This window comes from Oncorhynchus nerka, linkage group LG28 (assembly GCF_034236695.1).
Source record: "Oncorhynchus nerka isolate Pitt River linkage group LG28, Oner_Uvic_2.0, whole genome shotgun sequence".
Lineage (NCBI taxonomy): Eukaryota > Metazoa > Chordata > Actinopteri > Salmoniformes > Salmonidae > Oncorhynchus > Oncorhynchus nerka.
The window spans coordinates 43,497,574-43,510,936 of record NC_088423.1 but is presented as its reverse complement, the minus strand read 5'-3'; the positions used below and the strand labels follow the sequence as shown (position 1 = coordinate 43,510,936).

Here is a 13,363-nt window from a genome sequence, read left to right as displayed (position 1 = left end):
CATGCCCTTTTCATTGTAGCAGTTAAATCTATTGAAGGCAAAACAGAAAGCTTTGGTGGAGCAAATTGAGAAGGAGAAGATCCAGAGCAACAAAAGCTCCTCGTACAAACTGCTGGTGGAGCAGGCCAAGCTGAAGCAGGCCACATCCAAGGTGAGGATTTCAGAAGCTCTGAAAAGGAAAGCTTTCTGTTTTGACTGATCAATCTGGAAATGGAATGACTAAGAATTAAGTAATTCTATTTCTAGGCTTTTTCTCATCTTGAGAACACAAGAATATAATGTCAAATATCCTCAACGCTGCATGTTTTGGGGCCAACTTTCACAAGTTACGACAAATCTGCATACACTAAAGCATAACTTCTGTACCTAACACACTTACGCAGGTTACAAGTATGCTAGTTTCAATAGTGATCGGTGAAACCATGTGTCTTCTTCGACTTCCCCTGCCTGACATTTGCCTTTCCATCTCTCTCCCCTTCCATCTCTCGCTCTGGCAGCACTTTAAGGACCTGATCCGTCTGAGGCGTACAGCTGAGTGGCCTCGCTCCACCCTGGACACAGAGGCCACCGCCGCCAAGGAGCCCCCAGAGGTGGAGCCTCTGCCCTTCACCCTGGCCCATGAGCGCTGCATCTCCGTGGTACAGAAACTGGCCCTCTTCCTCCTCTCCATGGACTTCACCTGCCACGCAGACCTTCTGCTGTTCGTCTGCAAGGTATGCACAGCCACAATGTCAAGTTCAGTTGAATAGAGGGCACACTTGATGTTACCACCACCACGACTACTGGCAAAGATAGATTTGGTTGGCTCTAAATGGCTACTTAACTTTGTGACAAAGTATCCATTTTTGCTGATCACTTGTCTGATCTGACTTTACAGGTCTTGGCCAGGATAGCCAACGCCACCAGGCCCACCATCCACCTGTGTGAGGTGGTGTCGGAGCACCAGCTGGAGCGTCTGCTGCTGCTGCTGGTGGGGACAGACTTCAACAGGGGGGACATCTCCTGGGGAGGGGCCTGGGCCCAGTACTCCCTCACCTGCATGCTGCAGGACATCCTGGCAGGTAGGGGGTGCTGCTACAATTCAATTCACACTTCATTGTGAACTCTGTTTTCCAGCAAGAGCTGGTGTTTAAGAGAACAATAGGTTTGGGGAGTCCTTGCATTGCTGGGAGTCTGGTAGTTTTGATTTCTTCCAGCACTGACCTTGTCCTGTCCTGTCCCCTCTCCTCAGGGGAGTTGCTGTCCCCAGGGTCCCTGGATGGTATGGACGAGGGGGCGGTGGGTGAGGAGGCAGGGGCATCGTCGTCCTCAGCAGGGATCGACTCTGACTCCCTGTCCACCCCCATCCCCCAGGTGGAGACCATCGACGAGGCCCTGGTTCCGGATATCATCGCAGGTACTCCTGGGACCTCCTCTGTTTTCCAAAGTGCGTTGGTAGGCCCGTCCTTGACAACATTTTACACATGGACCCCACCCCGCCCCAAATGGATGCATTTGTGTTCAATTGTTTGTCTTTTTTCCCCCTTTTAGCTAGCTGCATGTTTATTTTAGTATTTTATTTTAAAGGAGACTAACCAGTTTAATTCTGAGTGGACTGTTTGCCTTTTGAAGAGAGAGTTCAAACAGTGTATCTTCATTGCCTATTAGATATCCAGATGTTTCAAGGGGTGGTGGTTATTTTCTTAAGACTAAGGGGATTTAATCTGTGCAAATGATGCACTACTTCGTGGTACTATCACAAATCTTCATTCCCTAAACAACATCAATGACATCACTTATATCACGTCTGGATTTTGGCCAAAGTTGTCAGATTGCTGATTTAGTGGGCAAACATCCATTGTTTGGACTCCCTCTCAACTGCAGAAATAAATGTTTGTAGGCCTTAAAATTGCCTAGTGACTTCCTAAAAAGAAGGCCTCTTGAGTTTGCTGGTTTTAGTGTGCTTGCTTGGCAATATTAAAGCTCTTTTCGTTATCCAAAGGTGCTCCATCTCTTTCATCTTTGGAAAAAGATAAAGACATTGACTTTGACTTGCTACAAGACCTCATGGATGTTGATATTGATCCTTTAGATATTGATTTGGAAAAAGATCCCCTCGCCGCCAAAGTCTTTAAGGTACGTAATTTGCTTGACTCACCTTTGTCCTGTTCCACTCCTCTCTCCATGCTCTCTTGCGTTTCTGTTGAGTTCAGTATTGACACAATCACCTCCGGTTAGTACACGAACTTAAATGAACCCCACTGATCAATGATGTAGCTATACGAACTTCAAACCATAGTGTTCAACCTCTTCTCATAATGATTTTTAATTTTTTATAGATAATGCGTAATACAAAGTTCTGCAGTCGTATTGAATCCCTCCCCAACACCACCTCTGTCTTAGCCTTGCCCTCTAATTTCTCAGAAACTTTCCAATTTAACTCCGCTCAGGCATTTGGAGTCTCAAAGCAATGTTGTGTATGTAGACTCAATCAATCAAACTAGTAAACTTGGGGAAGTATTTCTCCTCTTCACTCTTTCTCTTCTTTCTGAAGACGCCACCACTGCATGCAAAAGAATGTAGTGTTAATGTGCATGTAATATTATACCGGTAGCTAGCATCTGACAAGAATGACTGCATTTGCGTTTCCCTTTTCTCTCTCTCTCTTCCTACAGCCTATTAGCAGCACCTGGTATGACTACTGGGGTGCTGACTATGGCACTTACGGTTACAACCCCTACATAGGGGGAGTAGGGATCGCCGTGTCCAAGCCCCCGGTTGCTGCCGAAAAGCCTGGGTCTCAGAGTCTCTCTGTCTCTGTGTCGCAAGGTAAGGGCTCATTTATTAATATTTTTTTTGTATCCGGGTATCAGCTCCCAAACTGGATTCCACACTTCTGCTTCTTTGTACTCTAGTGTGTTCCGTGCATGTAAAGGAATACCTTCCACCTTTTAACCCGGACCTTTTTGTCCTCTCCCTCAGCTCTGGACGCCCGCCTGGAGGTGGGGCTGGAGCAGCAGGCTGAGCTTATGCTCAAGATGATGGCCACTCTGGAGGCCGACTCCATCTTACAGGCGCTCACCTCAACGTCCCCCACAGGTATAAACCTACCGGGAAAGTATTTATCGATGTTTGGTCATGTACACTTGAGTCTTGGGGGAAAAAAAATGTAAAGACTTTGCTAAGCATCAAAGATGGCTGACCCTTGTCCCTTCTCTCCCTCCAGTGTCCCAGGCATCCAATGGGACGGATGATTCTCTGCTGAGGGGGCTCCGTGGGGGCTCCCCACCAGGAAGCAGCCTAATGGTACAGGCCTCCTCCATCCCCATGCTGAGTGCCTGCTTCAACAAGCTCTTCTCCATGCTCCAGGTGCACCACGTACAGGTCAGTCACCGACAGACGGTATAGTCCAGGGTCTCTGCTACTCCAGAAGACTTGAATGACTTGTTGCACTTCACTCTGTTTTTTTTTTTTTTTACATCCCTCTACACAGTTTTGTAATGATGTGGCAGTAGGGGTAACTTACTGTACCATTCTCAAGAATAGGTTGGTTACCCTGGATAAGTGGATTTGTCGATGAAGTGTTCACATGTGTTTCTGCCTTAGATGGAGTCTCTGCTGCAACTGTGGCTGACCCTCAGTCTCAACTCCTGCTCTGGGGGCACTGAGGAGAGTGGATCGGATATTTTCCTGTTCAACGCCAGCAGAGTGCCCACCATCCCACTCAACCAAGGTCAGAGGTCACCCTGCGTGTGTCCCCATTCACTCTCTTTCGCCGCTTAACTCTCAAACTGCTGGATTTCTCTTGTGTGACTCATTCACTGTTTCCCTTTTCACATGGGGAAGTGTACGTGTTAGTTAAACTGCCGTCTCCTGTGTTTCCCTGCAGCCTCTATCAACAGTTTCCTGTCGGTGCTAGCCTGGTACCCCAACACCTCCCTGAGGACCTGGTGCCTGGTGCTGCACTCCCTTACCCTCATGACCAACATGCCCTCCAGTGGTAAGTCCACCGTTCCTAGGGTTTCACTCTCAAGACAGTGTCTGGCAACTCTGAGTGACGTTTCCCATTTAAGGGTTGAGAAATAGTAAATCCATATTTGACGATGCAATGTAACCGAAGAAATAAATGAGGCCAAAGGACTTTCAATAGTACTCCTTTTAAATCAAGTGTGTTTTGGTCCTGTTCGTCTCTGTCCGCAGCCTCCAGCAGTGGGATGGGAGCTCATGAGAGCACGGCCCAGCAGATGGTGTCGGACCCTACGCTGGTGCACGTGCTCGTGCGTTTCCTGTCTGGGAGCAACCCCCACGGCACCAGCCAGCACAGCTCCCAGGTCGGCCCAACCGCCACCCAAGCTATGCAAGAGTTCCTCACCAGACTCCAGGTGCACCTCTCTTCCACCTGCCCACAGATGTTCAGTGAGTTCCTGCTCAAACTAATGCACATCCTGTCCACTGAGAGGTAGGTTGTTTACTCTAGACACATCAAAAGCAGCTTTTGTTTCACCCCAGCACTTAAGACACGTAATTCAAATGATAACTAATCATCATCTTCTTCAATTGAATCTGTGTTCGTGCTGGGCTGGAACAAAAGCCATCCTTTTGATTCCATCACAAAACAGTACAAAGATTTGTTAGGAAGCACCTTCGTCAATGATCCCCTCTTTTCTCCTCCGCCCGTCCTTCAGGGGTCCGTTCCAGTCAGGCCAGGGTCCTCTGGACGCCCAGGTCAAGCTGTTAGAGTTCACCCTGGAGCAGAACTTTGAGGTGGTGTCGGTGAGCACCATCTCCTCTGTCATAGAGTCCATCACCTTCCTGGTGCACCACTACATCACCTGCTCTGACAAGGTGGTGTCCCGCAGCGGCTCTGACAGCGCTGTGGGCGCCCGCGCCTGCTTCGGAGGCCTGTTCGCCAACATCATCCGGCCCGGCGACGCCAAGGCGGTGTGCGGCGAGACCACACGCGACCAACTCATGTTCGACCTGCTCAAGCTGGTCAACGCCCTGGTCCAGCTGCCCCTGTCGGGTGACCGCGAGTTCAGCGGGCGTCTGCCGCCGGCGGGCAGCGGGGCGTCGGACAGCAGCGTGTCGGACGAGGAGAAGGTGTGCGGCAGCAAGGAGGGGGCAGCGGGGGGGTCCACCCCTAACCAGGGCCCTGCGGCCGGAGTGGCTGATCTGGTGCTGGCCAACCAGCAGATCATGAGCCAGATCCTCTCGGCTCTGGGCCAGTGCAACAGCAGCGCCATGGCTATGATCATAGGTAGACCTTATACTCACACTTCCCTTTTTTAGAAAATGTTTATTTAGAGGGATCCCGGATTAGCGGCTAAGATATTCAAGTGCTTCTTATTGATAACGCTTTACCTTCCTGTCTTTAGGTGCTAGTGGTCTCCACCTGACCAAGCATGAGAATTTCCATGGAGGACTAGATGCCATCTCTGTAGGAGACGGCCTTTTCACCATCCTCACCACCCTGAGCAAGAGGGCCACCTCGGTGCAGGTTATGCTGCAGCCCATCCTCACCTACATGGCCTGTGGGTACATGGGCAGACAGGTAAGACTGAGCTCAGCCATGACTGAACAGACGTCATTGATTTTGTCTGTTTTTAGAGATTTACTTGTCAAGATTAAAAGGATTGAGGAAAAATATATTTGCTTTAATAGTACTTCAGTTTATTAGGTTTATAATTGTTTGACCTGTGGATTCTGAAAGTTTTTAAATCACAAGCAGTCTTTGTATTTCTCCCAGGGTTCCCTGTCGACATGCCAGCTGTCTGAGCCTCTGCTCTGGTTCATCCTCCGAGTGTTGGACACCAGCGAGGCACTTAAGGCATTCCACGACATGGGTACACACACACACACACACACACCTACATACATACACAATAGGGAAATATCCTTGTTCAGGTATACTGTACTGTCAATTAGACTTAACAGGTTGTGTTTGTATTTGACCTGTGTGCAGGTGGGGTCCAGTTGATCTGTAACAACATGGTGACCAGCACACGGGCCATAGTGAACACAGCACGCAGCATGGTGTCCACCATCATGAAGTTTCTGGACACTGGTCCAGGGAAGGCTGCAGATGGCAGCCTCAAAGCCCGGGTCCTAGCCGCCGAGCCCGACAACGCAGAGGGACTCCACAACTTTGCTCCGCTTGGTAAGTGAAGCGTCTCCTCTCATGTTGAATATGTTCTCTTGTGCTTTTTTCCCTTTGACCTCTGTGTTGTAAAATGGGAATTGTGTCTGTCCTATTGAGTGCTGTTTGTCCCTCTGCAGGCACCATCACTTCCAGCAGCCCCACGGCCCAGCCGGCTGAGGTCCTCCTTCAGGCCACGCCCCCTCACAGACGGGCACGCTCGGCTGCCTGGTCTTACATCTTCCTGCCGGAGGAGGCGTGGTGTGACCTCACCATCCACCTTCCTGCCGCCGTTCTGCTCAAAGAGCTGCACATCCAGCCACACCTGGCCTCTCTCGCCAGTGAGTACTGCACCACGGCCCCGCTGGGGGACACTAGTGCAGACGAGTTGTCTAAATAGGAGACTGAATTAAATATAAACAGTTCAGAGAAATTACCTTAGTTGTCTAATTGATCATTTAAGTGAAAACCAGCAGGACTGCAGCTCAGGTACCAGCAAGAGAGCTGTGCCACTCTGCTTTAGAGTCTAAAGGGCACATTGTCTACTTACCTCTTAAGCATAGTTTTCCTCATGACTAACTTATTTCACCCACTCAAATATTAACCTACCGCTGTCGACTATAGTGCCATTTTAAATATGCAAAACCTTTTCCATGCTTCTATCCAACACAATACACCATTGTGCCAGGCAGTACCAGTTGGAGAAAATAAACTTGGAACATATTCCACCATCTATTATTGCTAAACCCCGACGATGTCCCCTTTGTCCCTTTGTCCTATCGCCAGCTTGCCCTTCCTCGGTCTCGGTTGAGATCAGCGCGGACGGGGTCAACATGCTGCCTCTGTCCACACCCATCATCACCAGCGGCCTCACCTACATCAAGATCCAGCTGGTGAAGGCTGAGGTGGCGTCCGCCGTGTGTCTGAGGCTCCACCGGCCCCGCGACGCCAGCACCCTGGGCCTGTCCCAGATCAAACTGCTTGGCCTCACCGCCTTCGGCAACACCTCCTCAGCCACCGTCAACAACCCCTTCCTGCCCTCCGAGGACCAGGTCTCTAAAACCAGGTGCAGACATACTTGCCCTTACAGGAACTTCTGTTAAATGTTACTTGAGAGTTAAAAAAATCAAATAATAAATGAAACACCAGCAGTGTCACAGCAAATCTCTCTTCCTTGCCCTTACTTTCTCTCTTAGTATTGGCTGGCTACGTCTGCTCCACCACTGTCTTACCCACGTCAGTGACCTGGAGGCCACGATGGCCAGCGCCGCTGCCCCCACCGCCAACCTGCTTCAGACCTGTGCCGCCCTGCTCATGTCCCCCTACTGCGGCATGCACTCGCCGAACATCGAAGCCGTGCTGGTCAAGATCGGCTTGCAGTCCACCCGCATCGGCCTCAAGCTCATCGACATCCTGCTGAGGAACTGTGCAGCCTCCGGCACCGACCCTACCAGTAATTAGCCGCCGCATGAATAAAACGCACATTGAGCACATTTTATAATTTGTGTAATTATACTTCAATCAAAAGATCTTGTCCTTCAGCTCTGTGTGTCATGGCGCTATCGTTTGAGTATCGTTTATATATGGACATCAATGGCTATTTTGTGATTTCTCTGTCGTTTTTCTTTTTAGACCTGAACAGTCCCCTGCTCTTTGGAAGGCTCAACGGTCTCTCTTCAGACTCCACCATTGACATCCTCTACCAGCTGGGAACCATACAAGATCCTGGGACTAAGGACAGGTAAAGACCCCCTTAACATCTACTGATCTAGGTGTTGAGCCTAGTACTGCTGGATCCATGTAATCTGGGTCTGTGAAAGCGGCTCTCGATATGTTAATTTTGACCTCTTAATCCCCGTCTCCCCCCACAGGATCCAGGCCCTTCTCCAGTGGGTCCATGACTCATCGCTGGTGGCGGCCCACAAGAGGAGCGGCCCCTTGGGCTACATGCGCCAGAGCAGCTCCTCGTCACGGGAGTATGGCCTCGTCATGCCCTCGCCCTCCCACCTCCACTGTGTGGCGGCCATCTTGTGGCACAGCTACGAGCTCCCCGTGGACTACGACCTCCCAGTGCTGCTCAACGGAGAGCTCTTTGAGTAAGTGTTAAGGGCCGTTCACACCAAGGACTGTAACGAAGACTTTAACGGAAAAAAAAAAAAAATATATATATATATATAAATGTTAAAAAAAAATTCTAGTGACCAGGAGCATTCACAGTAAAATCATAACTACAAAAAGAGTGGATAACGAGATCTTTAGTTTGGATCACTTTAATTAAGAGCGATTACATTTTTATTTTTTTGTCCCTCCGACGATAAAACATTGACAACCAATCAAAAACGCATTCTGTTGAAGCGTTGTTGATTCTAGGTGCTCGGGGCTGCTCGGAGAGAAGGCAGAGCTCACAGTAAGCTTGCCTGAATTTTACTGGACATATGTGAGCGTATTTGTTGCAACATTAATTATAGGACGACTTGGGAGGATGATCCACGACAAATTGCGCATGAGGAGGCCATATTTTCCAGTGGTAGGCCTTCTCTTTCTGGACCTAGTAAACGGAATAGACCCATAACTGATCCGAATGGTTACATGCATGAAGCATTCAGAACAGGACTTTTGAGCAGTTTTTCAAATGAGTCTACGTCACTGCAGCTTAACAGCCCTATAGACAGTAGTTGTGTACTCACTTGACAACAAAAATACATTCCTCATTGCACTGTGTTGTGGCTTAGGTGTAATAATTTCCTTGTCTAAAATCAAAGGCCTGGTCAGTGTCGGGGAGCGCATCAGCCTTCCCGACAGGTAAATAAATATTTATAGACCTACTATTTAGCTGAAGAATGGCCTAATATCAAGCTAATATTTAGTTTCTTACTTCGGCTACACATCTCTAGCCTCTCTGTTCCAGCTGTCGGTGCTCAATAGGCTGTAGGCCAGGCAAGCTTCTCCGCAATTCCTCTATGTGAAATCTCAGGAAAAGCTATAGACTACTAAAGCTATAGGACATTTATTTTAGCATCTTTTATACTTGGCCTAAATAGCCTTTTTTCGTGGAGGGATGCAGGCGTGCTCTTGCTAATTACTAAATGTAAAATGGGCCAAGTGAACTGTTGCACAGGACAAAGGCAAGCAATGCCATTATGTAAAATATGTGTTTTTGAATTGCTACATTTACATGAGTTTCTATATTTTTAATGACATGTTCATTGACGTGTTATTTGCAGTTTGTCACTATGACAATTGAAACACCCGGAAGTACAGAATGGTCTTGTTACCACCTTAATAGGCAGCGCGCAGTAGGACGCGTTGATCCGTTGACTGATGGGTGTACTGCAGAACGATCAACGGTCAGCTGGTGTGAATGCTCTCCAACGTTTTGTGGTTGTGTATAATATATCATTGTAGTTATCATCCTTGGTGTGAATGACCCTTTATCCTGTCAGGAAAAAACCCACCGGTTCATCCTTGGTGTGCTCTTTTTGTTACGTCGTCGTAGGCTAAGCTGAGCTTTCTCATGCTTTGAGCCATAAATGTTTGTAGAGCATCTCGTTCTTTGTCGCCTGGGGAGAAAACAGCTCCCTGATAGATTTTCGAAATAAGTTTCTCCCATCCCCCCTCTTGATACTGTGTGTCTTATACATATCCTCTGCAGACATGAATACTGCATGTCTACTCTGTAAACATGAATACTTTACATCGAACAGGGAATGCAAAGTAAAAAAGAAATACCGACGTCTAACCTTTGGCTCCGTTGATCTCCAACCGACATATACAGACAGAATTGAAAAGGCTCAGAAGGATTCATATGAAGGTTTCTTATCTTGTTATTTTAGGGGGAAAGATGTCTGTCCAGCGAGTGGCGCTTGCTTTGTTTATACCATTTTGTCTCCTTCTCTCCTGTAGACTTCTGTACAACTGGTCCATGTCCCTGCCGAGTAACATGGTGCTGAAGAAGGCAGTAGACAGCCTGCTCTGCTCCATGTGCCACATCCATCCCAGTTACTTCTCTCTGCTCATGTCCTGGATGGGCATCGTGGCCCCGCCCACCGCCGCCCAATCTCAGGCCCAGCACCGCCTCTCCATGACGGACGACGGAAAGAAGCAGCACGACCTCAGCAGCGCCAATGCTAACGCCACCACCAGTGCCGCTGCCACCGGCCTCACCGACGACTCCAAGCACGCGCGGCCGCCCATCGCCCTGTCCGAGTCGGAACTGGCCACTCTGGCTTCAGCCTCCCAGTCACCCGGGGCAATAGAGCAGCTGCTGGACTCGGGCCTGCCCTCTCTGCTAGTCCGCAGCCTGGCCGGACTCTGCTGTGGCCTCCTGGCTGCCGCTGACCTGCCCCTGCCCGCCACCGCCCAGGCTGAACGACGGCAACACCATCACAACCACCACCCCCACTGCTCCTCCTCTTCTTCATCCTCCTCTTCCTCTCAGAGCAGGGTGCCCCTGTCTGCAGAGCTGGCAGCCCCAGTGCTACGTTTCCTCACAGAGGTGGGGAACAGTCATGCCATGAAGGACTGGCTTGGTGGGCCTGAGGTGAACTCTCTGTGGACCGCTCTGCTGTTCCTGCTGTGCCACTCCAGTGCTAGCGCAGGGGGAGCCAGTGGTGGCCAAGGGCACACGGCAGCCCACTCTGCTGCCTCCGGTGGTGCGTGCTGCCCCCCTCCTCCGCCTCCACCCCTGCCCTCTGGGTCGCGCTACTCTCTAGCCTCCTCATCCCGGGGCAGCGGGCTCACCACCCAGCAGAGGACAGCCATCGAGAACGCCACAGTGGCCTTCTTCCTGCAGTGCATCTCCTGCCACCCCAACAACCAGCGGCTCATGGCACAGGTCTGGTGGAATGCCTTGACGACACACATTTCCACCTGACCTACAGTGACTGTGATGTTTTACCAACGCGTGTTTATGGTGGTTTCTCCCTCTCCGTAGGTGCTGTGTGAGCTCTTCCAGTCGGCCCCCCAGCGTGGAAACGTGCCCGTCTCTGGCAACATCTCCGGCTTCATCCGCAGGCTCTTCCTACAACTCATGCTGGAGGACGAGAAGGTCACAGTCTTCCTGCAGTCGCCCTGTCCGGTGGGTACCAAGTTTTTGTAGGCTCTGATCTCGGATCAGCTCTCCATACCCTCAGTCCTAAACTTAACCATAACGTGGGCAAATGTCAAACTGACCTTAAATCATAATCCTGGAGCAATTTTAAATATCCTACCTATGGACTTGCATTGGAAAGAAATAATGCTGTGATATGATATCCCCAGGTGGCCACAAGGGGCCAGCCCAGCAGTACAGACAATCCCTCTTCACTCGAGGCTTTCCCCAGACTGATGCTTGTCGGAGAAATGGCACTGCACTTCAGTCACATTAATGCTCCATCTTTCACCCTCCTCACTGATTAGTTGTCATGAGTGGAGTTTAGAGAGCAGTCACGGTGGTGGTGGGGGGGGTTCAATTGTCTAAAGATAATTTAATTTGAACCTCCTACCTCTCACTGTCCTCATTATTATGCCCCATCCCGTTTTTGATGATATACATGGTGTCAGGGAAGGGTGAGGGTCATTCCATGGACAAGGTGAAGGATGACTGTTGTGCATGGCTTGCCGAGAGGTTTCTGATTATGCACAGCAAGACAAGCCTACATGTACTCTAACTTAGGAGGTCATTTGTGTGCTGAATTACACAAGGAGTCCTGGGAATCACAGCCGTGAAGGTTAATCATGCATGATCAGTATGTGATTAATAGCAGGGTGGGTCTACATGCTAATGTGTTTACGCCTTAGGTAATGTCATAGTCCACCTTCTTGTGCCTTACCCCCCAAAAAAGGTTTTACTTACAGTACCAGTCAAAAGTTTGAACACACCTACTCATTGAAAGGTTTTTCTTTATTTTAAAAATGTTCTACATTGTAGAATAATAGTGAAGACATCCAAACTATGAAATGACACATATGGAATCATGTAGTAACCAACAAAGTGTGAAACAAATCTAAATATATTTGAGATTGTTCAAAGTAGCCACCCTTTGCCTTGATGACAGCTTTGCACACTCTTTGCTTCACCTGGAATTATTTTCCAACAGTCTTGAATGATTCTTGAAAGAGTCTTGAATGAGTCTTGAATGAGTTGCGGTCCAACTCATACCAAACCATCTCAATTGGGTTGAGGTCAGGTGATTCTGGAGTCCAGGTCATCTGATGCAACATTCATCACTCTTTGTCTTGTTCAAATAGCCCTTACACAGCCTGGAGGTGTGTTGGATCATTTTCCTCTTGAAAAACAAATGATAGTCCCACTAAGTGCAAACCAGATGGGATGGCGTATCGCTGCAGAATGCTGTGGTAGCTATGCTGGTTAAGCGTGCCTTGAATTCTAAATAAATCAGTATCACCAGCAAAGCACCATCACATCTCCTCCATGCTTCACGGTGGGAACCACACATGCTGAGATAATCCGTTCGCCTACTCTGGGTCTCACAAAGACACAATGTTTGCAACCAAAAATCTCAAATTTGAACTCATCAGACCGAAAGACAGATTTCCACCGGTCTAATGTCCATTGCTCGTGTTTCTTGGCCCGAACTGGTCTCTTCTTATTAGTCTTTTTAGTAGTGGTTTCTTTGCAGCAATTTGACCATGAAGGCCTGGTTCACACAGTCTCCTCTGTACAGTTGATGTTGAGATGTTACTTGAACTCTGTAAAGCATTTATTTGGGCTGCAATTTCTGAGACTGGTAACTCTAATGATCTTATCCTCTGCAGCAGAGGTAACTATGTCTTCCTTTCCTGTGGCGGTCCTCATGAGAGCCAGTTTCATCATAGCACTTGATGGTTTTTGCGACTGCATTTGGAGAAACTTTCAAAGTTCTGGACTGACCTTCATGTCTTAAAGTTATGATGGACTGTCGTTTGTCTTTGCTTATTTGAGCTGTTCTTGCCATAATATGTACTTAGCCCTATTTGGTAAAATTATATCTTCTGTATACCACCCCTACCTTGTCACAACACAACTGATTGACTCAAACGCATAAAGAAGTAAAGAAATTCCACAAATGAACTTTTAACAAGGCACACCTGTTAATTGAAATGCATTCCAGGTGACTACCTCAAGAATGTGGTTGAGAGAATGCCAGGAGTGTGCAAAGCTGTCAAGGCGGCTACAAATAAATATAAAATATATTTTGATTTAACACTTTTGGTTACTACATGATTTCTTATGTGTTATTTCATGGTTTTTATGTCTCCACTATTATT

The 13,363-nt window shown here is 48.6% G+C and overlaps 1 protein-coding gene across 1 annotated transcript in view; it reads left to right on the top strand.

The window, feature by feature from the left end:
* LOC115113252 (baculoviral IAP repeat-containing protein 6-like) overlaps window positions 1-13,363 on the top strand; it is a 142,214-nt gene that overhangs the window by 52,899 nt on the left and 75,952 nt on the right. The window contains 22 exon segments of the mRNA XM_029640721.2: window positions 20-151; window positions 498-713; window positions 878-1,061; window positions 1,232-1,396; window positions 1,982-2,115; window positions 2,655-2,808; window positions 2,962-3,078; window positions 3,206-3,363; window positions 3,586-3,712; window positions 3,869-3,979; window positions 4,180-4,438; window positions 4,665-5,236; window positions 5,355-5,530; window positions 5,726-5,822; window positions 5,942-6,136; window positions 6,256-6,456; window positions 6,902-7,181; window positions 7,312-7,568; window positions 7,748-7,856; window positions 7,987-8,211; window positions 10,019-10,949; window positions 11,049-11,192. Of these exon segments, the coding sequence (XP_029496581.2) occupies window positions 20-151; window positions 498-713; window positions 878-1,061; window positions 1,232-1,396; window positions 1,982-2,115; window positions 2,655-2,808; window positions 2,962-3,078; window positions 3,206-3,363; window positions 3,586-3,712; window positions 3,869-3,979; window positions 4,180-4,438; window positions 4,665-5,236; window positions 5,355-5,530; window positions 5,726-5,822; window positions 5,942-6,136; window positions 6,256-6,456; window positions 6,902-7,181; window positions 7,312-7,568; window positions 7,748-7,856; window positions 7,987-8,211; window positions 10,019-10,949; window positions 11,049-11,192 (4,944 nt within the window).